Source organism: Lathamus discolor, chromosome 4 (assembly GCF_037157495.1).
Source record: "Lathamus discolor isolate bLatDis1 chromosome 4, bLatDis1.hap1, whole genome shotgun sequence".
Taxonomy (NCBI): domain Eukaryota; kingdom Metazoa; phylum Chordata; class Aves; order Psittaciformes; family Psittacidae; genus Lathamus; species Lathamus discolor.
The window spans coordinates 16,181,286-16,207,490 of NC_088887.1; the positions used below are offsets into that span (position 1 = coordinate 16,181,286).

The 26,205-nt window shown below is 43.4% G+C and overlaps 1 protein-coding gene across 2 annotated transcripts in view; it reads left to right on the top strand.

Moving 5' to 3' along the window:
• The first annotated feature begins 2,763 nt into the window (after positions 1-2,763).
• CADM2 (cell adhesion molecule 2) overlaps positions 2,764-26,205 on the top strand; it is a 659,180-nt gene continuing 635,738 nt past the window's right edge. For both annotated transcript variants that reach the window (XR_010612138.1, XM_065676379.1), the window contains exon 1: positions 2,764-3,270. Coding sequence is in view for 1 of the 2 variants with exons in the window: in XM_065676379.1 (XP_065532451.1) it covers positions 3,210-3,270 (61 nt within the window). In the remaining variant the exon portion in view is untranslated. The remainder of the gene's footprint in view (positions 3,271-26,205) is intronic.

Genomic DNA, 26,205 nt, shown 5'->3' on the forward strand with positions numbered 1-26,205 from the left:
TATGAATCCCAGGTTTAATTTTCTAGTGTTTAGGAAAGATTTCCAGTGTCTGAAGAGCAGTAATGCTAACCCCACCTCCATGAACCAGTCTTCTACCAACCTGTTGCTATCTCATTTCAGAACCACCTGAGCCAGAAAAGAATGGTGGGAACTGGCATTTCTGGTTATGCTTCTGACACAGGGTGCCATATTACTGTGTTCTGGAAGAAAACATTACCTGGTGTTTCTGAAACATCAGTTTTTCCAAACATACCAATGTGGCAAAGACTTGAACTCCTTTGATGTCCAGATAGGTGCTTCATTCCTACATCTGCTGGGGGACCTCTTTTCACAGTTTCTAATTGCTAAGCCAGGAAGACATTTGCATTTCTCCTATAATGCTTCCCGGAACAAGACTACAATCAAAAGTATGTTTTGTCAAAAGTACAGAGTTGTCAGTTATCATAATTAATGCAAAAGACTTCAGCGTGGATTACAGTCCTGCTTTACTGAAGGGTTTAAATTAGTTATTCTGTCAGAATTACTTTTCTAATTTCTTCCCCCAACCCAAAAAATGCAAGTTTTGAGCATCTGTTGACATTTTTAGTGCTGCTTTAGAAATGATCCACTGTTCCTTTTTGTAAGACTTCTAAAACATTTTGAGAATCATTCCCTGTTCATTACTGATTTACATGCACTGAACCCTAACAACAGTGGTAGAACCTTTCCTATTCTGTATTTTTCCACAGCAATAAAAACCAAGTCATGCCAGTATCTACTCATCCACCAGAGACAGGCTTCCCTGTCCCAGGGGACATTCCAGTGCAACCTCTTTGGTAGTGGTCAAGTAACATACTAAAGGCCTGATGGTGTGCATTGTGTTCATTGGCTACAAACTCAAACAAACAACAGCACTTTAAAATGCAACTCTGTGATTTGATTCTGTACCGTGCGTAGACATCTTTTGGAGACAGGGGGAACTCAGTGTAAATTCCTGATGCAGTCTCAGCTGTTGCTAGGCATAATCATCACTTGCTAACGAACAAAGTGGAAGATATGACTGCAGAATACATAACTTCCCAGATCGCACTCCAGTGCAAGCTCTTTAAGGTGAAGCTGACAGCTGCTAGCACATTTTTAATGATCTGAGACCATTCACCCTCCAGAGAAATGAGCTTTTAAAGAGCTAACCTCTCCTCTAGGTAAGAATATTTCATCTTGTTTATCTCAGTAAAGCTCTTTGGTGGTAAAGAATGGGACATCAATATGGGAATTGAGAGAGATCCTGTGCAAAACATACTGCGTCCTGTTGGAGAGCAAATCTGAACAAAAAAAGGATGGAACCAGAAGTGGAGAAACACCTGATAATTACAAGCATTTGGGCACAGGGGGAATCCTGCTTTCCCTGATATAAGGGAACACAATTTGCTCCATACTTGTTTACAGGCAGACCCAGCAACTTAAAAATAAGGCATTCGGGTTTCACTAAGAGGCTTGGGAAAAGGTTCATGCTAAACACCACAAAGGCTAATATGCAGAAGTAGCCTGCCATCTTGGGTTGCCTACCTTATCTTTTGGACCACAGGCAACCCAGGACTACTAGCTCAATGCTACAAACTGTCACAAAGAAAGCCTTCACGTAAAACAACTTTCTCCAAGCCATTGAGAGGTCAGGCAACACTGTGAAAAGTTCTTTACTGCCGTTGTCTGGGTACCTTACTGGTGGTCTTGCTACTGTGAAGGCTAATTCAGCGGACACAGGCGACTCAGCCAAGCTTTTTTGCTGCTTTCAGGGAGAGGCGAGGAAAAGCAGAGGGAGGAGAAGGGGCTCTGCGCCTCCCGTGCAAGGCAGGGAGCAAACCGGCTGGGTCCTTCCCGCAGCCTGTGGCGCCAACCCCGTTTTTCCCTGCCCGAGTTGCGGAGAAGCTGGCCGGTGGCGGCCCGCAGCCGGCGGCAGCCCGAGCAACCCCGCGACCCGAGGCAGCCGCCGGGACGCCGGATTCGCGCTGGGACGCCCCAGATCCACGGTCCTGCCTGCGTGTGGGCTCCGGGACCAGCTCCCTCCCGCTCCTCCAGGATGGGCATCGCTCGCCCGCGCTCCTCTCCCTCCCGCCACGCTGTCCCGCCTGGCCTGGCCTCGCCGAGCCCGGAGGCGGTTCAGCGCTCCGCCGCCGCCGGGGCGCTCCAGCAGCGCTACGGTGTTAACGCTGAGGGACACTGCCGCTCCCTCCTCCTCCTCCGGGCGGGGGGGGCTCCCCGCAGCCCCGGGGCGGCAGCGGGCAGCGCCGCTCTCCCTGGGCCTGCTGCCTCCTCCCCGCAGGCACCGCTGCCGCCGCGGGCCAGACCCGTGCCGCCAGCCGCCACTTCAGTACCGAGTCTGGACAGCGCCCCGCCGCCCGGCCACGCCCCCTTCCCGTCGCTGAGCGCCTATTGGCTGGAGAGCTTCTACGTTTCCTCACGATTGGTCCGCGCTGCTGTCACTCATGGGCCGGCAGAGAGCTCGCGGGTGAAGCCGCTACGGAACGCCCGTTTGTTTTGTAACCTGGCGCCTCGAGCCTCCTCCGTCACCGCCCCATTGGCTGTCCGGCCGCGCCCGGGCACCTCCTATTGGATAGCCACCGGTGCCCGTCACGCACCCACCTGAGTGGCGGGCCGTGCCGGTGGGGGAGTGGCCAAGGCTGTGTCAGGGGCGTGGCCGCGGCACAGGGAGGGCCGGGGTGTGGCCCCGGGGGCGGGGCGAAGGGCGGGGCTCCAGGAATAAAGGGGCGGGGCTAGGGCAGGGGAGCCTCGCAAGCCGTGATTGCCCTTGTGTCTCCAGCCGGGAAGCGGCGCGGAGCAGAGCAGCTTCCCCGCGCCACCGCAGCTCCCCGCACCGCGACGGGACGGGCACACGGGCGCGCCGGCATCGGCGAGGGGAGCCAGCGGGGCCATCCCGGCACCACTCGGCTGGGGGAACCTGAACCTGCCTCGGAGCTCCGGAGCCAGCGGAGAGAGCTGCTTTCCTCCCCCTCCTCGTCCTCCTTCTCCCTCCCCAATCCACCCCCGCGACCCTGGTCCTCCTCCTCCTCCTCCTCACCCCACTGGATACAGCGAGGGAGACACTGCGGCGGAGGAGGCGGCGGCGGCGGCGGCGGCTCCTGCGGGGGGAAGGAAGCGCCCGGAGAGCGGAGCGGCGAGAGGCTGCGGATCTGCGTGCCTGGCGCCCACCCAGCCCGAGGGGAGCCCCCAGCATGCGGCTGAAGCCCGGAGCGCTCCTGCGCTTCTACAGCCTCTGCGGGATCCTTGTACAAGGTACCGCCTCCTCCCCACCCCTGCCCCGCGCGGAGAGGGAGGGAGAGAAAGGGGGAGGGAGGGACCCGGGGGGTATCGCCGCGGCCTGGGGCATCCCAGCCCCCCCTGCCCATCCTCCTCGTCGCCCCCCTCCTGACCCGCTTCCTCCCCGCCGCCTTCCCCTCCCCGGGCGCCCCCATTCTCCCTCCCGGGTAGCGCTATCCAGCGCGAACGAGTCGCACGGCCGTTAACCCTTCCTGCCCTTCCTTGGCCAGTTTCTTCCTGCCCCCTCCGTCCTCCCTGCCTGCCACCGGTCGCTCCCCATCCCCTGCAGCCACCTCGTCATCTCCCCGCTCGCCCGCTGCAAGCGTGCCCACGAAGTGCGAGTGCGGCCGCAGAAACAGCAGCACCGGGTGCGCTGCAACAGCATCCCAGGGAAGCGTGCGGGCTCCAGCCGTGCCTCCCCGGTGGCGGAGGGGGGGGGGGTTGGGGGCCCCGTGTTTCGCTTGCGCCGCCGCCGGGAATGCGCCTCTGTATGTGCGGTATGAAATGTGTACGTAGGGTAATCGGATGAGCCGGGGGTTCGCAAGCGGATCCCTTCAGCATCCTGCTCCGGGCGGCTCATCCTGCGGCTAGTTTCCAGACTGAATTTATTTCCCCCTCCCTCCTCCCCACAGCCGGGCTGCCGCTCTCCCTAATTAATGTTATCCGTACAAGTCAAATGTGGCGGCGGCCGCAGCGGAGGGAGACCTGCCGCACGCTGCTGGCGTGCCGCGGGACCGCCGCGGCTGCCTGCGGGGCTTCCCTCGGAGCTCTCCCGCTTGGGGGGGACCCGAGCCGACGGCCGAGCCTGCTGCGCTGCCGGCCGGAGTTTGCCGCCCCTGCGGCGGCGGGATGGCGGCCGCCGGGCTTCGGGGTGGTTATGGGGGTGTCGGGGGGATCGGCGGGTGGCGCCTCTCTGCTTCCCTCGCTCAGCGTGCGAGTTAGGGAGGGAGAAGCGAGGAGACGATTAAACTAAGTGGCCATGTAAGATTAATGCTTTTCTTTTCCATTTCTCCCCCCCTCTCGCCTCGGCCGTGCCATTTCGCGTCAAGTTTAATATATCTCTCGTTTCCCTCGGCTCTGTCATGTGTCGGGCGGTCTCCGGAGGGAGCAGAGGCTGGCAGCCCATAGCGGGAGCAAAGGCAGCCGCCGTGGGGCCCGACACACACGACGAGCCTCCGGCGTCCCGAGGAAGTTACCGGTCGAGGAGGGGTGAAGGCGGCGGGGGTGGGGGGGGGGCAAGCGCTTTCGGCAACGGCAGCAGCGGGCAGTTCCATCGCCCAAGACTATTTGTATTCTTTGCCGATGTTTGAGTTGCCCTGTATGTCACTGCACAAGGAGCTGCTGTGTTGGTGCTATACAAGATTATTTACTGGGGCATGTGTGGCGGGCTGCACCTGGGGGTTGGCTCCTCTCTGCCTTTTGCATTCCCTGTGAATTGTCGATTCATTGCCCTGCGAGGGAAGAGGGGGGTGGTGGTGGGAAGCATCTGGACTGACTTTCTGTCACCAATAAAATCGGGGCTGTTGCTGGAGGAGGAGGATTTGATCTTCCCTAAGATGCAATCAGCTGCATTCAGCACATCGCAGTTGGGAGAGTAAACCAGTGATTAAAAACAGTGATGCCTTTCACAGCAGTTCAGGGAGTGCGCCAGGCAAAATGTAACTCCGTGAACTGCATCAGGTAAAAAACATGTTGCGAGGAAAGGGGTGTAATACAAATCCGACTGTGGCTATGTGAAAATAGCCAGATTGGGCCTGGCCTGGCAGATGGGGAACGGCAACGTTTAACGTGTTACCCAGCCTGCCCTCCGTGTCTGTAAAGCATCTCTCCCTTTTCGGTTTCCCACAGAATTGTTTTTTTTCAGCTCCTGATTAAAATTTCAGTCGGAAACCCCTAGGCTCCTGTATACTGCACTTCAGCAGTGCTGCTTCATGGGGCCCCTTTTGCTGAGCACTACTGGGGGGGGGGGGGAAGGGGGGAGAGATACAAAGAACCTGTAGCCTTCAGACAGGAGTGGGAGGAAGTTTTACCTTCCTGTTATCTTAAGGTAAAGGATATTGGAGAAGATGATGAGTAAATGCTTGCTAGGAGAAGACTTCCCTGAATAGCGACTGCAGCTAACAGAATGTCACATTTTTTTGGTCCCCCTTATAGTTGTACTGCACAAATGTTGTTTCCGCAGTTTCTGCCATTTATTTTGGCACAACTAGTAGACACAGTTACCATATCGGGCACATTTCTTGTTGGCAGCGTTATACCTGCATTGAGAAGTGGGATTTTTTTTTTTTTTTCCCCCTGTTGCTTTGCTTTGCTTCCCCAAACAGCATGGTGAAGTGGCTCGATGGATTTGTTAAGGTTTCTCTGGTTTTCTGTTTGTGGGCCATAGGACATGCAGGTTTTTTGTCAGCTCTGTATGTGAATAAGATCTTTGTTCTGAGGATTCGAAGCATTTCTGGATTGTAGCTATGGATGGTTCCTGTTAGTGAAACTGAAGCTAATTAAGTTTAAAGCCAAGGTGACAAAAAGTCAAGCTGACATGTGGCCTGGATGGAAGTGTTCCTTTCTGGCATGATCTGTGGAGAGGCTTGCTTAAGAAATCTGTCCTGAGCATTGATGAAGCATCAGCTGAGGCAAGAGGGCATAGAAAAATGCTTCTTAGCTTGTGCATGGAATAGCATTAACAGCAAGCAGCCCTTTCGGAAATGAGGCAAGCAAGGAGTAAAAGAACCCAGTGTCAACTGCTTGCTGTGAAAGGGAAGTGATGGAGGTGGAAGAGGGAGTAATAACATGTTGAGCTGAGAAGCGGTTTGTCAGCTGAGTTCGGGTATGATATTAGTCTGCTCTGCCCTCTCCAGCGTTTGCTGTGAAAATAGTAGGATCTCTGGCTGCTGTTGTCTTAGCTTGTGCACTGTAATGATTTGGGAGTACTTAAATGATGTCCCGAGGGGTTAAACTGTTAGATATGTTTACAATCAGCCTTACTTTTTTTGTGTCATTTTGATTCTTTCTGCTTCTTGAGTTTAGTTTTCCTTAAATATAATTTAGCAGTTTGGGGGACAGCATATCTTTAGAATAACTGGAGTACAGCATCTCAGCTGTTTTTGTGCAACCTGAAAAGGAAGCTCTTGACAATAAAGAGTCATCCTGTGGGAAACTCTAATATTAAAAACAGTTTTGTTGGATTGATAGTATAGAGATATGGGTTAAGATTATCCTGGAATTGTAGCTGCTGTAGCCCCCTGCTGTGTGATAATGCAAATGGCATCTAATGCCTTAATGTGCTCTGCTCCTGAGAAGACACTGGATAGTGCTGTATGTGGTAGCAAATGATCTACTTTCAGTTCTCTGCCAACGCCAGGCAAATCTTCTCAACATGGTTTCTTCAGATGCTTTGAATGCTTGCAACCTGTCTACTAATGAAAATAATGTAGGGACACTTTAATTTGTCTGAAATGGTGATCACTGATGCAGAAAATCAATGAAGACAGATAATTGCTTATGGGTGAGACTTTTTTTTTTCCTCATAAGCCCAGATCTATTACAAGCAGAATTAAAAAAAAAAAAAACCAACCAAAAAACCCACAAAAAAGGCAAAAGACCCCCCCCCCCCACCAAACACCATAATTAAATTAATGAGCAAATAATGCAAATGGCTACTTCTAAGATCTGAGTTGACTTAAGATGAAGCTGTTGTACGTTACTCAACTTGCGTACCTAGATTCTGTTCTGAATATTCAGTAGGACTTCTGGTAGCAAGATCTTGGCAACCTGATGCTAAAAGCATAGGGATCGTCTTGACAGCTAAGGATTGTTACACTAATATGGTATACAGGAAGTCAAAAGCACATTGTTGTAATTCTGTAAGTTCTTGGAGGGCATAGATGACTACAGATTAGAAGACAGTTTTGATGTGATCTTTATTTTGGGTCTTGTATGTATGAATTGAAACATAAAATGTATTAGTCTGCTTGGTGGTGGCTGTCTTTATATGACTTCTGTCAATTTAACCAAGGCTTGGTAGGCTTATTTTGCTGCTTAGATATCAGGTTAGTTCATACTTTATGAATTCTTTTGCTTGCTTTTTTAAGTCATTTTATTGATAGTCATCGTACAGCAGTTATTGTTCAGTTTTAGAATATGAGGTAAATAAACAATCTGAATTCCCGTTGATGTCATACAGCTTTCCCAAGGAATACACTAATAGAGATTGCTCACTCGTACAAGCTTTATCACTCTCACACACAAAATATTAAGTTTCTGTGAGCAATTCATCAATAAATGGTTTTGAAGTTTCTCATTGAAGGAGTAACTCCATGGAAATGTTGATCAACAGAAGCACTGCCACTGAAACAAATGTTTCTTGTGTACTTTCTTGTTCTTGTTTTCTTCTATTTTAAGCTTGTTTCAGGAATGTAAACCAGTGAATATCTCTCTGCTTTGAAATGTACTTAATTGTCAGTTGCAACTCCATTATAATGTAAAATGTCTGTAAGCCACAGTTTTTTATTGTAGAAACCTCAGTTCTCGTAACTACCTTTCCCATTACTCTAGCCTGATCCTGCAACTGACCAAGTGTGTTGGATGTGATTCGAGTCTTAGTATAGTTAGGGTTGGAAAGGACCTTAAGATCATCTAGTGCTAATGATTAAGGGTATTATTTTAATATTGCTATGTAAAAGTCAAGATTGGATCATGAGTGAGTGGAATTTTTTTCCTTATGCATCACAAATGGTGATTAAGTAACTGATAACTCTGTGGTTAAGACACGGACATCAGGTAGCTGCCAAGAGAACAGCAGTATAACCAGAGCATGGTTGACTGTGTTAGCACAATGATTCCCCCTCATCTAATATTTAAAAAGTAGAAATGGAAGGTGCTGTCTTTGTCTTAATGCCTTCTCCAAGAGAAAGGAGTACTTCAGTTTTGTTTTAAAACATAAATCTAATGGCAAGCTAATTCTGTAAGACACTCAGAACAATGGAGGGTCTTCTCTAGAGAGAATGCCACTGATGTAGGTTTTACAATACACATTCCAAAACAAATTTAGAATGATAAAATGATTAGACAGTTCAATGTGATTTTCCTTTGGGATTGCATCAATATTAAGTATGATCTTAATGAGTATATTCCTTCTTCCCAATTAGTGTTTTTAGGTGTCTTTGAAAGGAAGAAAGGCAAATGTCAAATTCCAGTACTAAGGAGTAAAATGTAAAATCATTATTTCTTTCAGGAATCTGCCCTAGAGCAACTTATCTTTCTACACAGGTAAAGCATTTTGCAAATAATTGAGTTTTTTCAGAAATAACTGGGGTGTCTTTGCAAGGGTTCTTGATGTGTTGGTGGGGTTTTTTGGCTTTGATTTTTTTATTAACCTATTTCAGCATCTTTTCCCTTCATTTTAAAAATGAAAAAGACTAAGTCTGAACGTTTACAATTCCTCTTATGTTAATGCTCAGTAAGCTCAGGATGGGTGCTTTAAATGTCAATACATAGTGTGCTATCATAATAGGATTTTAAGGGGGGAGAGGAAGAAACAGAATGTTTATTTCAGTAACAAAGCAGAGTGCTCACACTGGAGGCTGTGTATTGCATTTTCCCAGTGCTCTCTTTAATACTAATGTCTTAGACGTATGACTTTTAACATGGAGAACTTGAAATGGGCAGAAAGGATTTAGTGAATAATGTAGGTAGTTATTCTTGTTGCAGATGGCTGGAGGACTCTTGTTTCATCTTTTAACAGTGTCTGCCTACTTGTTGTCCTTTACCTAGCATCTGTAAATATGAAGAATAAAATTATACTTATGTCCTTTGCTGTCCTTTTATTTGCAAACCAGAGATCTTAGTGTCAGTGAGCCTTAAACAGGAGTGTTTGTCTGCTAAGTTTAGGATTTTTGAGGGAAAGACCCTTTCCTCCTAACTAGGAGTTGAGTTGTATTTACTGCTTCCTAGTTCAATCAAATGTTTTTTGGGAGAGTGTGACAGCATTTACAGCTGTCACATTGTAAGTAGCAGCAAATCACTTTTAACATAGCTTTACATTACTGTAAATGCTTAAGTTTATTCTTCATACAATCTTTTAATACTCAATTTAGGATTCTCCTTTCCTTGCATAGCTATTAAAGAACATTAGCTGTTCATAAGCAGCTGCTCTTTCAGAAAAATTAGTGTATAGTCAGTATTTTTCAGTTTGAATCCCTAAAGCTCTTAGAGCTGAAGGTTTCTCTGTGTAAGTTTTGGACACATAAAGAGCTATTATTCAGCTCCTCTCCAGCTTATTCCTTGTTCTGTGAATGCAGTTGGGAAGCTTTAGGTTATTTGTGAAACAGTGCCTATGTCATATGCAGTATAATGATAGTCTGCATAGCTTTGATAGTCCCTCTATCATCATCTTTCTATAAACAGTTTGACTAACCTGTTATTGTCTTTCCTAGATGGGAAGGATAGTGTGAGAGACTATCCTGAGGTTAGAGATGAAAATATTCTGTTTATATTTTAAGTTTCTTACATACCACAATATTAATCAATTACTCTAATCATGGTAATTCAGTTGCCAAATCTGAGCTACAATAACTTGAGTATGATGTCATTAGTGAAAATAATTTGTGACCCCTTTTTTGGATATTATTTGGATATTATGGACACTTTTCTGAATATTATCAGTATATAATGCATTGTATTATTGCCACTTTGGGCAGATGTTGAATAGGCTGGTGCAGCTGTACTGACCCGTCTAAGTGTTAAAACTCCGGCTTTTCAAGCTCAGCACAGGAAACTCCACAACTGTGACTGACTGACTGACAGCTCTGAAGAGAATAAGGCCAAATTACTTCACAGTAGCAGTTATAGTAGGCACTCTGGTATTTTCCATTTGCTCCAGTATTTATCCTAAACTGACCTACATCTGCTGGATTAACAGTGTAAGTTGACCTGCTTTTATTCCTGCTATGCTAAAAGGCAGGGAGGCTGTTCTGGTTAGTCCCCACCGAGGGGAAAAGCTGTACTAGTTAAAGCAGAAGCAATCAAATTTCTTTTAATGGAAAGATGGTACAAAGCATGTTCCAGTGCCAAGCTCATTTTATATTTATAATTTTCAAAGGCCTTTTCCCTGCTTTGTGTTGGTATGGTTTTTATATTTGAAGTTTAAATCTTGATGTGCTAGTTGATGCTTCGTTGTGATACATGGATGGATGTAAATTGCAGAACAGTGAAGAAGTCTCCATTGGTTTGCACGGTTTATATAAAGTTAGATTTTGACATCTGAAAACAGTAGCTCCCATTCCAAGTTATTAACAAGATTTTTTTTTCATTAATTTTCAAATATATTAATGTTGGACTGCAGCTGTTTGCAAATGGGAAAAGAAATGCAGTGACTAGACATATTACTCAGTAACCTGATTACTAATCAAGGATTAACAGAGCATCTCAAATCCATGAGAGGTCATAAAATAACATGCTGTAATATTTTCTTTAGGTGAATCCATTCATCTAATAGTGAAAATGGGAGAACTTTTCTGTATGTTTGGAGAGAGCTTTAAGATAACATTGCAAGTTTTTAACAAGTTTAAGTTATATGTGAAATACTGTATTCATCAGAGTAAGCATGGCATTGCAGTTTCTCCTTGACTTTGCCATTTTTAACTTTTCTATTCCACTTGGAGGCTTCTAACAATGTTGTTGCTATCTCAAGGCTTGTATAGAGTGGCCTTGTAATACTACAAAAATACAAGTGAGATTTGGACTAATAGGGAAGAAGCTGTAAGTACAGTCTTGTTTAATGATCGTTTGGTTAATGTAAAATACCTGTACAGTTGAAAGGGAATTCCTTAAATTTTAAGTAAATTGTTGCAAAATCAGAAACACCTAAGATGGATGAGATTTTCAGAACTTAAATACCAAGTCTTAAACACCAGGACATTACATAATAAAAGTGCCTTATCTTTTGGTATAAAACCAAATTAGCAGTGAACTGGCTTTATATGCTGTTCTTTGTCTAAAGGCTGGAGTCCTAAATCTAACATGTTATAGTCTTAGGATAACTATTGTTTATATAAACATAATCAAGATGAATAGAAGTAGTGTGTAACTAAGCTAAGTATGGGCTAGCATTGTGACCATTTGCTTGGCTGCTTCATACCATTGTCCTTACCTTACTTGGATTTTTTTTGTCAACTATTTGGTATATCTCTCCTCACTAAATGTGGTTTGTGGGTTACAAGCTGCTGGTTAATGCTTTGGTTTGGTATGTAAAATGCATGACATTCTTGCAGTGAATAACTCACCTTAAAGAATGGTCCAGAACTGACATAATCTCCCTGAAGACATAGTCTGCCTAGGATACCTGTCAAGAAAACCAAACTTGGTTGCTTCTGTTTGCAGCTGCAAGACCTGAAGTAGGGAAACAGCCCTACTTTGTATGCACGAAGGGGTTTCTCTTCTTAAGTTTGTGAGGATAAGGGCCTGAAATTTGGATCCTATATAATCTGTTTGCATTAATGTGTCAACTTGGCAACAAGTGAGTTATGCCAACACCTAAGTGGCCTTCATTTGTGATAGGTAGGTAGATAGATGGGGGTGTAGGGAATGGGGCAACTTATTTTCTCTAGGAATAAAATATCACCTCCAGAGTTACCATAAAAGCCTCTGCTGTGAAAGACCAAGGCATGTATGAAGATTAGGCTGGAACAACGCTTGACTTTAGGTTGCAGGATAACAGCAAAGCTTTTTGTCTTTCTCCTGCTATGACTGTCTACCTCCTCCTTTCCCCAGGAAATGAAATATAGCACATGAAACTTCTAAGGCAAGTGCATTCTGTAGAAGCTATGAGAAGACATCCTTCTTTCTGCCTTGGAGAATAAAGCCCCTGGATGGGATGTGATATGAGGCTTAGATTTATTAAACCACACCCCCCCCCCCCCCCCCAATTATTATTGTTTCATTCCTTCTACTTCTCTCTGCTTTCCTCAAATGTGTACTAAGAGAAGCTGGGAGGGGAGCCAGTGGGAGGTGGTCATAAAGCTCTAGTCTCCTGTTTGTTGAGATCTTTACTGTTTATTGTATTGTATGGCATGGAAAACTTCTACATTGGTAGGAAGAATCAGATTTGAGAGTGGAAAATAATTAGAAGCTACCATATGAAAGCCAGGAATTTAGATGAACTTCAGCAGGTTGATGCTAATGTGGCACATGAGATCATTTCAGTGTGGCTGTTATTTCATTTTCCTTCTAAGTCAGTCAATTATTTGACTTGAACATGTTGTTCAAATGCAGCTAAAACACCTTGCCGGTGCAGTTAACTCCCATTTTCTCTGTAATATTACAAGACATGCCATTGCAGTGTAAAATGCACGACTATCCAGAACAGTTGCAATATTAATGTCACTTGTGCTTTATTTTCTGTAAGGCTTTAACTGAAATATCTAGTGTGATGTATGTTAATATAAGAAATCAGAGTTTATTGATGAGTGTCAATGTCAAAACAGAAGATGTCTTCAGAAATAAAGTTCCACTGCTGTTATGTCCTATTGATGTGAGATCTTAGGAAATAGGGTGTGTGTAGAAAAACTGGCTTACTGTTCTGCTTGTGTAGCTATATGCTTATCAAATTGAAACACGGGCAGCTGTGCTAGGAAAGCTTGGTTAAGATGCCCTCATGGTATGACTAGGCAGCTTCTGAGGTGCTGCTGCTGTGTCATGGTAAACCCTTCAAATAGGCATCTCATTCACTAGCAGGGAAATTCTTGACATGAAAATTTTAAGTCCAGCTAATACCTAACATACTTCAAAGTGTCAGATTACTGAATGGGAGAATTAATGATAATTAATACTAATACAGTACTTTGGTTAAATTAGTGAAAAGGCCCCACAAGTAGCATTAGGTACGGATGGGCAATCAATTCAGTGTTTATAGTGCTTCAGAACAATAGTTATTTATATTATTACAAGCTTCTAACATTCTTGTATGTAAGTTTGTTTTCTGAAGGAATAGAAAAGGAAAAAAAAACCATTTGTAAATAGTCTATGTTGGATGCTTTAATAACTCCGGACAAACTTGTTAGTATTGCTTTCTGTGGAAGTGTGACACATTTCCTTGTGCATATACACACACATCTGTGAATATAGATTACAAAAATATATCAATGGATGATAATATTGGAAAACTTTTAAATAGAGAACTAGGTGGTGCTGTTCTTTCATCTATGTAGCTTAGCTGAATTCTCAAGTATGGACAGAGAACATCAGGCTACTATTTTCCAGAATGAGGTTAGGTCTCTTAAATGTTAGAAGTTACTGTTTCTGATTTCATTGAGAATGCTACTTTGAGAGCTAGAAACTGCACAATACAAGACCTCCTATTCTATATAGAACAAGTCTTGGATTCAACAACTGCTTTAGTCTTACTAAGCATGGTGATATATTACTTTTATTCTATTCAGAATGAATTCTAAGAATTGTTTTGACTGTAGTTGGCTGTATATTCAGGATTATTTGGTCAGATTAGTTTAGCATGTTTATCTGTGTGAACCTTTGAAGCCTTTTGCCTTGTTGGCTTCTGAAACATGTTGAGGCTAATTTGCTAACAGTGCAATGAGATCATCAATAATAGCTGGAAGACATTTGTTGCAACTCTGTAGTATCAGTATATAAACTGCAATTAATTAAGCAAGAAAGCCAAATTATTTTCTTCCATTTACAGAAAATATAAAGTTTTAATTACTGTCCTATCTCAATGCCATTAATCCTGTAATAGGAAGTGCTAGAGTGAAGCTAGACTGTAATGAACTGCCAGGGATCTAAACAGATTTGTTACAGCAGCATGAAATGTTGCAGCAGAATAATACATTTCTAATTAGAATCCCACTTCAGCATGTAGCACCTTAGTAGAAATGTATCTTGTTGACCACTGCTTACAAAAGAATGTTGAAAAAACAGGTGGAAGATAAAGAAATAAGGGGAAAATGTACTTTTGTACTGGAAAAAAAATGAAACTGTGCTCTAGGTAGGCTAAACATCTAAAGATGCTTGCTTTAAGTAGTTAATTACTTGTTCAGAACGTAAGCTGTAGCTGTTAATAGTCACAAATAGGGGAGTGCAAAAGCACTTTTTTTCTTGCAGTTTCTCTTCCCTGTTTCTTCTGAAGTGCTGCACTGTAGAGATGAATCTGAAGCAGACAGTTTGGTCTGTACTATTTAATTGCTTATGAGTAAGCATTAAATGCTTTTTACTTAACTCAGATTTTGTAAAGTATAAATATACAAATAAATCCAGTAAGATTGCAAACTAGTGTTCAGCATGGTTAAAAGCAATAATTCCTTTTTGATTGATTTTGGTAATATTTCATTGTCAAAACTGTAGTTGCTGTTGTTCCAGTGTTTGAAATGTTCCAGAAGGTGTTTCGATTTTCTTTTGGAAAGAAACCCCAGACAACAGTAATTCACAAAAAATAATCTAAAAATATCTTTTCATTCCTGAGAAGTATTCTTGGCACTGAAGCAGAAGCCACATTTTACATACTGTATGTGTTAATAGACTTTGTACAAAGTTTTTGGTGTGTGCCATCAAAAACTTATTAGTAAAATCTCACTGCCATAGTTAATTCAGTGCTTATTTGCTTATTCTGGAGTTGTATATAAGAGATAGGAGCTCAATTTGCATGGGTTAGCAGAATATTTAGTTAAAAAAGGGCCTGTTAATAGATTACGTGCTGCTGACTGTAATTGGGTACAAGTGTGCAGATTTCTGAATGGATATTCTGAAAAAAAAAATTAAAGTAGCTACCTTAAGTTTCTGCTTTCTTCCATAACCTGCAGTTGGGCTTGTGGAGTATCACATACTCATAAATGCTTCAAGTACTGCATTTTTGCAGCACTTTGCTCTTTTTCAGGGAAGTGCTGGAGCCCTGAATTGATTCCTCTGTTATGCAAGGATCCTTCTAAAGAAACATTTGGTTGGAAAGAGAGAGAATTCAGTTCTGGTGGTTACTTTTTTAGTTATTCTGATACAAAACAAATTTAACAGTTTGTGTGCTGTATTCTAGATGGCTCTGGGCTGTCAATAAATGAAGGACCACCTCATAATTTACTGCACAAATTTTCCTTCACCAGTGCACTTGTTTTTAAACAGCTAAGTAGGAAAATGTGAAGGAGTGATGTGTTAGAGCTACTGGTGTTTTAATGGGAGACTTTTCCAAGTATAGATTCTATTTAAGAATCTCATTGAAGCCAGTTGCATGGAAAGTGTCTTTTTTTTATATCATCCTGATAAATCTTCTGATTTTTTTTTTAATCATTTGCTCTATTTTTTACCTGTTCTGTGTAGATTCTGGGAAATACAATCCTGAAAGCATCAGTAAAGCTCAGCTTTGCTTTCTGTGTACATGAAAATAATGCTAGGTTATGTTTTGTGTCAGGTTGTTGTCATACTGTTCTCCTTGCCTCCTCCACCACCCTTCTGCTCCATCTGAGGCAGACATCTGAACTAGGTACTGTGCTTTAAGAGACTTTGTTAGTAGAAATTGAGATTAGCACTGTAGGTTTTGGTTTTCCGGTTATGTTGCAGTGAATAATTTATATATGAAGTGCAAGGTAACACCATATATAAGGTTACTTTTCCAATTCAAGAAGATACCACACTGTAAAACCATAAAATGTTTTGCTTTTTTATTTGTGAGAAAATGGTATTTTCAACATTCCTTGATTTCCAAGGTCTCTTATGCTTTGTATTCCATTTTTGGCTATATATTTTTTTTAATCATCTGATCATTTGTATGGTCCTGCATTGTCTAGATGTTGTTTTGTTTTGGTTTTGTTTTTTTTTAGGGTGCTTTGTTCTTATGTCAGTATGCTGACAAAAGGCTTTATTTTCAATGCATTAAATCTATTGAAGTAGGCTATTTGAATAAACATTAAATGATCATCTGTCTTGGGCCAAAACATGAGGAACCCATTCTCATCTGAAACTTCAAGCCAGGCTTTTCTTGTCTTGGATGTAAGACAAAGTCAAGTTTTGGTTTGTTATAAGACTTTTGGCTTGCTTGGATTTGGGGAAGGATAATGGAGATAACATTTAATGTTTAAATTAAAGATTAAAAAAAAAAGTAAAAAAGACAACCAAAACCCAATTTTACTTCCATTGCACCTATGTAACCTTCTCAAACTGTAACCCTTCCAATAAAGAATTGCTTTGTTTTCACAATAATCTCTTTCTGCTGTGGCTGCACCACTATAAGTTCTTAGATACTTTCTTTTGGTATTTATGAAGACTTTCACTTTGTTTTTATAGTTTTTCAGTCCACAGTTACAGTAACTGTTTATTCTCAAATATAGTTAAAGCAAGACTCTAGTCTAACTTTAGTATAGAGTATGACCTCAGTTTGATTCTTCAACTTCAGACAGCTCATACTTCAGAGTTTAGAGTAAAAATAGACAGATATATAGAGAATTTAAACTTGCTTTTAAACTCAAGGGGAAAAGGTCCTGAAATCCTTCTTCCAAAAATGTAATTTAAAGGAAAGACATCATTATTTACCGTAAACTGAGTACTTCCCCTTTTTCCTGCCAATGAGATCTCGGAACCTTTGGGTTTAACTATGATTCATAACTTCTAATTAAATTGAGTTCTAAGGCTATAGGAAGTTAAGGCTAAGAAAGGGACTGACTGCTCTTTGGGTTGGGCCAGGTATTGGTTGGCGGGTGGTGAGCAATTGTGTTGTGCATCACTTGGGTTTATTTGGGTTTTCCTCCTCCCTTTCTCCTTTTGGTTTTATCATCTCTCCCCTTGTTATTTCCATTATTATTATTAGTATATTCTGCTTTAGTTATTGGATTGTTGTTATCTCAACCAGTGGTTTTCAGAGTCTTTTCATTTTCCTCCCCATCCTGCCTGGGACTGGCTGTGTAGTGCTGAGTTACCAGCTGTGGTTAAACCACGACAGGTCAGTAGAAATTAACGCGCGGAAGTTGGAAAAGAGTAAGGCTGTGTTTCTATTACCTAAATAAATGTGTGTAACAAAAACTGTAATTTTAATCATTTGATTAGCATTGCTTTCAAAATTGTTAAAGTGCCTGTGTGTGATTTATCTTCTGATGAGAGTGTGCACAACTAAAGAGAACTTAAATGCAACAACTGGCGTGGTCTGGAAGTGAAAACTTCTGAAAATGTTTGTTCTCTGTAAATAAAAGTAACTTCAAAAATACGTTCTGTTTGGTTTTAACTGTGCAGATCAATTATGGAAGACCTGTTGCCAGCTAGATGAATAGTCAGAATTAATGTTGCTCCAGGTCATTGTGGGTCATCTAGTTAATGCTGGATGTGAAAGGCTGGCCTACATTCCTTTGTCCTAGTTTCATGAAACAGATGATCTTCACTGAAGAGACATAATTTTTATGAAATTGGTGGATGTCTGCTTGCCATTCTTTAAACGCAGCCATTTTAGTTAATTTCTATTATTCTTTGTTTACAGCTGCAGGATATAATATGTTAAAGTTGTGAATTTCTTAGACCCAAGCTGAACAAATGGAAATAAGGGTTTAATATACTTTCAGTACTTTGAGCATTTTACTTGTCCTGCAAGCATTTGATATTGCTACCGTTTCAAACTACCTTTTTTTTATGGTTAATAAACATAACTGATAATGCAACCTCCTATTTTCACACAACCTAAAATTTTCAACACCAGAAAGTCACTTGGAATGCTTCTGATTTTGTCCTTGTCCTGGGTTGAGCAGCAGCAGTCATTTTTCTCCTTCTTAGGAGCTAGTACAGTGCTGTGTTTTGATCTTTTGGCCTTGGAACAGTGGTGATAATGCCGATGTTTTCAGTTGCTGCTCGAATGTTTGGTCTGGCCAAGGACTTTCTGAGCCTCATGCTCTGCCAGGGAGGAGGGGAGGCCGGGAGGAAGTAGAGACAGGACACCTGACCCAAACTAGCCAAAGAGGTATTCCATACCACAGCACGTCATGCCCAGGAGGTAACGGGGAGTGACCCGGAAGGGTTGGGACTGCAGGGTTGGAGAAGGTATCGGTCGGTGCTTGGCTGGGGGGAGTGAGGCGAGTTATTGGTCAGCTGGTGTTGAGGTGTTGTATTCTTTCCTCTTGTTATTTCCTTTATCATTATTATTATTGGTGGTAGCAGTAGTGATCTATGTTATACCTTAGTTACTAAACTGTTCTTATCTCAACCCGTGGGAGTTGCATTCTTCTTGATTCTCCTCTCCGTCCCTCCAGGAGCAGGGGGAGGGCAAGAAGGGGGGGAGTGAGCAAAAGAGGTTTGTGGTTGGGTTCAAACCACACAGTTCTTTTTGGCGCCCAACGTGGGGCACGAAGGGTTGAGATAACGACGGAGATGATCAGATTGATAGTCTTCACAGTGCTGATTTATTGGCTCTCAAAGTTGTTTCTCTTGCTCTCAGCGCTTCAGAATGTAGTACATTACTTAGAGCCGGTATTCCCTGTGTTCGTGTTTATCAAGTGTGGGGCTTGGGCTAAGGTTTTTGTTTCACTGTACTTTATGGCAATGGCTTGTAATACGGGTGGGCTCCAGCAGCAGGGAGAGATGGACGTGGCCGTGGACTTGTACCGGGCCGTCCCGCTGCTCTTCACCGCCCTGGCCCTTGTCCTCGCCTCCGTCTTTGTGAAGCTGCGGGGAGCCGAGGGGGAGCGGCCCCGGGAGCCGGCGGCGGCCGTAGCGGCCCGGGAGAGCGGCCCCGGGGAGCAGGCGGCGGCGGGAGCGGGGCCCGAGCCCGGGAGGAAGGCGGCTGCTGAGCAGCGGGAGGAGGCGGCGGAGGAGCCGAGACCCGCGGAGGAGCCGCACCCTGCGGCGGCCGAGAGCGTCCCTCGGAAGCCGCCCGCCGAGCCGCAGGAGGATGCAGGAGCCCAGGCAGCATTTCCCAGCACGGCAGAGGAGGAAGAGCTGCACCCAGGAGAAGAGAAGCTGGTGGTGGGAGAGCCGGCAGGCACAGCAGCTGCACCAGCCCCAGGGACAAGCACAGCAGCAGCATTGGAGAGTTCTGAAGGGTTTGAATGGCCTTTGGGTACCCTTGGGACCTGCCTGCTGGTTGTGATGGGGGTCACCATGTTGGCACACACACAGAGTGTGTTCTACCCACGGCCATTTTGTCTGATCTCAGAAGTTAAGCAGAGTCAGGTTTGCTTCTTGTCTGGGGTTAGACCACAATATGGGAGGACCAAGAGATCTTCCCCAAGGCTGGACAGCCATGAGTGGCAGGGTGTGTGGGACAGTATGAGCGAGTATCTGGTCCACTGGGCCCCTCCAGTGCTGTGGAAGCGTCGGAGATGGAAGGCAGCTCTATGGAGTCCCCAGCAACAAGCTGCAGAAACTGCTGAAGGGGACAGTGAATTATTTTGAGCCTGGTGGGCCCATGGCACTTCAGGCCATCAGGGCAGATATGCGACATAGAGATGGACTCATGATCAAGGGGTGGACTTGGCAATGGACACTATTGCCCAGGTTATTCACAAATGTGAACACTGCACACAGCCTCTCCTGCTCTGAGAGACTGTAACAAGAGATGGAGCCTGACATCATGGACCAGATGGACTCAGCAGCTTTATAGGTCCATGCACTAAGAAATGATCTTTTTCTCTGTGTATATGTAGATGTATATATATATGTAAGAGTGATGGCATATTGAAGATGTGGGATCTGAGCATGACGTGAATGGTATGGAATAAGGGGTGGATAATGTCCTGGGTTGAGCAGCAGCAGTCATTTTTCTCCTTCTTAGGAGCTAGTACAGTGCTGTGTTTTGATCTTTTGGCCTTGGAACAGTGGTGATAATGCCGATGTTTTCAGTTGCTGCTCGAATGTTTGGTCTGGCCAAGGACTTTCTGAGCCTCATGCTCTGCCAGGGAGGAGGGGAGGCCGGGAGGAAGTAGAGACAGGACACCTGACCCAAACTAGCCAAAGAGGTATTCCATACCACAGCACGTCATGCCCAGGAGGTAACGGGGAGTGACCCGGAAGGGTTGGGACTGCAGGGTTGGAGAAGGTATCGGTCGGTGCTTGGCTGGGGGGAGTGAGGCGAGTTATTGGTCAGCTGGTGTTGAGGTGTTGTATTCTTTCCTCTTGTTATTTCCTTTATCATTATTATTATTGGTGGTAGCAGTAGTGATCTATGTTATACCTTAGTTACTAAACTGTTCTTATCTCAACCCGTGGGAGTTGCATTCTTTTTGATTCTCCTCTCCGTCCCTCCAGGAGCAGGGGGAGGGCAAGAAGGGGGGGAGTGAGCAAAAGAGGTTTGTGGTTGGGTTCAAACCACGACAGTCCTGAATTTGGTTTAGTAATTGTTTGCTTTTTTTTCTTTGAGATCTCTTTGTTAAGCAGTAATTCTTCTGTAAAAGATTAACCTATTTACTAGCAAGGTCAAAAGGTAATGCATCTAATACAACATGCTAGTATGAATTTTATTATGTATTTGAAAAATTATCCACTAAATTTACTGTGGCAGAGGTATTGTTTTTATTATCGGCTTCTGAAGACTGGAATGAGGACGGCTGCCAAACCAGACCTTCTGAATATGCCTTGCTAATACTGAAGTTTCAAGACTAATCTTGCTACTCCACAGACCTGAGTGTGCATGATGCATGGAGTGGGTATCTGTGGAGAGGGATAACATTTGGAAGTCTAGCAGACACCAGTGTGGTGATGCAGAAGAGGCTTCTGATTAAATCCAATCTTGGGTCCTTGTCCTTCTTCTAGACAGTACTGGTCTAGGCAGCTAGCGACAAACTATAGCTGACAAAGAAGTAGCCAGCAGAAACCTCAATGTTTTGTGCAGTTTAATGTTGTTAGGAGGGTGCAAGAACTCATAGAATCATAGAATATTAGGTTGGAAGGCACCTAAAGGATTGTCTGTCCTTTCTAGGCAAAGTAGCACTTAGGCTAGATGTTCCAGCACACTGTCCAGCTGTATCTTAACAGTGTCTGGTATTGGGGGAATCCATCATTTCCCTGGAGATTGACAAATGAATACATCATCTGTCATATTCTGAAGTTCTAAACTGTGCAAGCACAGCCAGCAGCTTAGTTTCATATATGGTAAATTTGCAATGGTAGTACTGTTTCTTGATTGAAAAAAGCAACATAGTAAAGACCTCCGTAAGGGGATCAACAGATGAAAAATCAGTCAAAGAAAATACCTCTCAATGCACAACCATTCCTTATACCTAACGCGATCCAGAAAGATGGAGATATTTTTGTGGCTATGGTAAGGTAAATGCCTCAGTGCCATTGTAGGAGGTGGTTTGGCTTTGTGGTCTCTGAGAAACTTCAGTGCACATCAACAACCCCTTCTTGCAAAAAAGCTAAAGTCATCAGGCATTTTGCAGTAAAGCAAAAGAAGTCTGAGGCAAGGCACTGCCCAAGACAACTTTATCATTGACAGTTTTGGACCTCAGATGGAAGCTACTCATGTAAATAAGGCTGCATAGGAAACTCCATTGCCACCTTTCCAGCTTACATGAAATCAGAAAATATGAAGGTTTTTTTTCTTCTTTTCCAGATGCTTTTGGGATGCCATCATTAATCTAAGCCAACTCCCATTTCAGTTGCTCTTTCATGCACATATGGATCTCTGGCAACTAACCCAGGGTATGTTGCTGCTTATTTTTCAAGTAAAGAAGCTGCATCTTCTTTACAAACTTGTATTGTTCATAGTGGGAGAATAGTGAGGTAGCAGGCTGGTCCGTTTCATAGCTTCAGTTTGGCTGAGTAGTCTTTTTGTTTAGGGCATTAATTATGTTGGCATAAACTTCCACATCTTTGGGAAGTGATCTAGGTAGAGGTAGGTGCTCAATGATCGAACTGTACTGTAAGAGAGGAATATTGGACCCATAGCATATGCATCTGGTTCTGCAAATGGAAGCATCTTTTTGGCACTTCCGGTTAATTCTTGGCCAGATTATAGGAAAAGGCTTAAAACAGATGAGCACTGCCTGATGCTCAGGCTTGCTCCCATTCCTTGGTAGCTGCATTCATATAATGAGATAAGATATTATGGTGAGTTAAGAAATAAGAAAATGCAGAGAGTTCTGAAATAGTGGGTGGAAAGAATCATAAAACTGTTTGGGTTGGAAGGCACCTTAAAGCTCATCCAGTTCCAACCATGTTGCCATGGGCAGGGACACCTTCTGCTAGACCAGTTTGCTCAAAGCCCCGTCCAGCCTGGCCTGAACACTGCCAGGGACAGAGAAGTGTTCCATAGCTTGTCTGGGCACCCTGTGCCAGTGCCTCACTATCCTCAGAGGGAAAAACCTCTAATTTAAATGCTCCCTTTGTCACTTTAAAGCCATTCCTCCTTGTCCTGTCACTACAGGCCCTTGTAAAAAGTCCCTCTCCAGCTGTTTTCTAGGCCCCTCTTCAGGTACTGGAAGGCTGCTGTAAGATCTCCTTGAAAGAGGAGGGAGGGAAGTAATGTACATGGCAGAAGGGAAATAAACAGAACATGTGATTTGAAGCATGAAGGAGGGACTGCCTGCTGGAAAATAACACAAGCAGCTTCCGATGGAAAAGAAATGCAGAGATTCCTGCAATGTGTAGCTAGTTTGGTCATAACTAAATTGGAACTCAAAAATGTATTTTAATTGCTTTTTGGAACTATGAAATTACATGTTTTGCAAAAGCCTCTTCTCTGTATGCTTTCTGTAATAAAAGGATAAGACATTCTTTAGAGTGAAACATTAAATGTTAATGTATGGTTTTACTAAATTGTGCTAAGTATCTTATTTCCATATGGGACCCCTTTAGTCATTACTATCTACTTGTTCCTGTGGTTCCATCTTACTGCATCTCACTTCAGAAGAACAATTTGAGTGACTTCCTCAATTCAGCTCTTAGCTAGTGACAAGTGTATCATACCTCCGTTCCAAATGCTGTGTGCTTGACTAGCCTCAATCCAGAGGGTAAATATCTCTCTATGGATGGAGTCTATTCTAATAGTTTTCAGAAGATATATCAGCACTAATCAGCTGTTCTAAGCTGCCACATAATATCGTCCCTTTTGTGAGCTAAGAATTAATTTATAAGAGTAGGATTTTTTTGTTACTAATCCATCCTTAATGTCCGTTGCTGCTGAATTACTACATTTGCCATTTACAGGCACTGTCACATCTGGAGTTTACAGTTGTGATTTTTAATTCTTTTTTTGCTTTTTGGGAAGGGGTTGTGGTCAGTTCAGGTGGAAGACTCTTCCCACCCTTCCTGTGCTCCAGTGTGGGGTCCTCTCTCCATGGGGCCTCAAGTCCTGCCAGGAGCCTGCTCCAGCATGGACTTCCCACAATGTCAGTTTCCTTCAGGCATCCCCTTGCTCTGGTGTGAGGTCTTCCATGGGCTGCAGGTGGAATCTGTTCTGCCACAGACCTCTGGGCTATAGGGAGACAGCCTTCCTCACCATGGCTGCAGGAGAATCTCTGCTCCGGCACCTGAGGCACCTTTTTCACTGACCTTGGTGTCTGCAGAGCTGTTTCCTGCTCCTGTCTGCAGCTGCCATTGCTCCCATGCAACAACTTTTTCCCCATCCTAAATCTGTTATCCGAGAGGTGCTACCACCATTGCTGATGGGCTCAGCCTTGGCCAGCAGAGGATCTGTCTTGGAGCTGCCTGGCATTGGCTCTGTTGGACACGGGGTCTGGTGATTTCTTACAGAAGCCACCCCTGTGGACACCCTGATGGCAAAACCACACAAATGCAACACAATTGAAAACTCCAGAAATGAATTAACTTCTACCAGTGTCTGCCTACAGACCAAACTCACAAAGTTGTCAATAGAGATTGAACTTAAAAAGGAAGATCTCCTATGGGACTTCCAAAGTTCTCCTGTGGGTTGAAATCCTTAAAGAGAGAAAAGAGATGGCATTTTAGTTTTACTATTCAGCTGCTTATAGACACTTACTTCACCTTTGATTAAAAATTTTAAATATGGGTTTTGAAGACATGCAGGGTTTCTTTATGAATTTGGAATAGCATGTAAAATTTAAATAGTATTGAAGTTATTGTGTAATACTGCGTTAATATTTTTAAGCTAAAGCTGGTTTTTACATTGAAATATATATTGTCATTACATTATTTTAACAAGACTTCATTGATTATTAGTGTGTACAGTTTGAAAATAGTTTCTTGGTAATTTATAGTTGATCTAAACAAATGTCAGTTCTAAATTTATACATTTATAAAGTTTCTTATTGCAGAAATTGCATTACTGTGTATATACACATGTACAATTAAAAAAGTTAGGAATGTCTGGTGTATTGAATTATGCTTTTTTAATAAGAAACATGTCTCAGCATCTTTTTAATTGTGACAGTTTCATTTTTCCCTTAAAAAGTTTACAACTGTAAGGTTTAATGTTCATTAAGTTCAGTTTAGAAAGTAAGTAGTGGACTTAAATAACTCTTAAGTACTCAGTTGTGTTATATAGCATATACATATATCATAAAAGTAAGTTTGTGGGCCGTGTGTGCTAATACTCTGAACATTTAATAGAATGTTCAATATGAATGAATACTCTGTGTTATTGAACAATTAATCTAATAATTGTTCAGGAACAATCCTCAGTTTTGTATTTGCTTAGTTAAACTTCTGAAGTGCTCCCTTTGTAGAGTGTATTAGAGCAAATCTTTTGAAGATTGTCATCGGAAACTACAGAGTGCTTAAGGCAAGTTTGACACCAGAATGCCTGCCTTAGGAAATCTACTTTTTATACAGTATTCAGACAGATTTATATTTATCTGAAAGTCAGGTTCTTTCAGTAAGCACAAAGATAATGGTTAGAGAAGACTTCTTTCCATCATAGTTACTGGAGGAAGAAAACCCAGTTGGATCAGTGTCTTGGGTTTATCAGGAGCCGTTTTGCTCTTTCTTAGTAACTGGTGCAAGCTCTGTGTTTTGACTTCCAGCCTGGGCAGAGAGCTGATAACACTGGTTGTTTTTAATTGTTGCTAGGTAATGTTTATTCTGGCCAAGGACTTTGTGAGTCTCATGCTCTGCTGGGGACCAGGGGAGGCCTGGAGGAAGCAGAGACAGGACACCTGTCCCAAACTAGCCAAAGAGGTATTCCATACCACAGCACGTCATGCCCAGGGAGGTAACTGGGAGTTACCTGGAAGGGCACACTCTCTTTTCGGGGGGGTTGAACTCGTTCGGCGGTGGTATCGTATTCTCTTGTTATTTCCCTTATCATTATTATTATTGGTGGTAGTAGCAGTGGTTTGTGTTATACCTTAGTTACTGGGCTGTTCTTAGCCTGTGGGAGTAACATTCTCTCGATTCTCCTCCCCATCCCTCCAGGAGCGGGGAGGGGCGGGGGCGGGGGAGGTGAGTAGACGAGCTGTGTGGATTGGTTTAAACCAGGACAGTTCTTTTTGGCGCCTAGCGTGGGGCACGAAGGGTTGAGATAACGACAGATCCAACCGGATTAATAGTCACTCGTCACAATGCTGATTTATTGGCTCTCAAAGCTGTTCCTTTTGATCTCACAGGTTCAGAACTCTGTATATTACATGCAGCCAGTATTTGCTGTGGTAGTGTTTTTCAAATGTGGGGCTTGGGCTAAGGCTTTTGTCTCATTGTACTTTATTATAATGACTTGTAATACAATAGAATCATTGATCATGAAACTGATTGGTCTTATGTTCCCAGTGTGGTCACCACCTTTATACTTTGGTGATCCGTTTCCACCAGGCCATTTTCAAAGATGCACTTTAATGCTGGATCAGACTAGGACGAAGTAAGTAAACAGTAATGTTCAGAATTGTGGTTACTTGGTGTGTTTACCACACAGGGCGTCTGTGAAAATATTACTGATCCGGGCCCACATTTAAAAAGTTATTTAAATTATAAGACTGGGAATGACAAATTAAAAGACTGAATCATTGTTTATTTTAACAGTATCAGTTT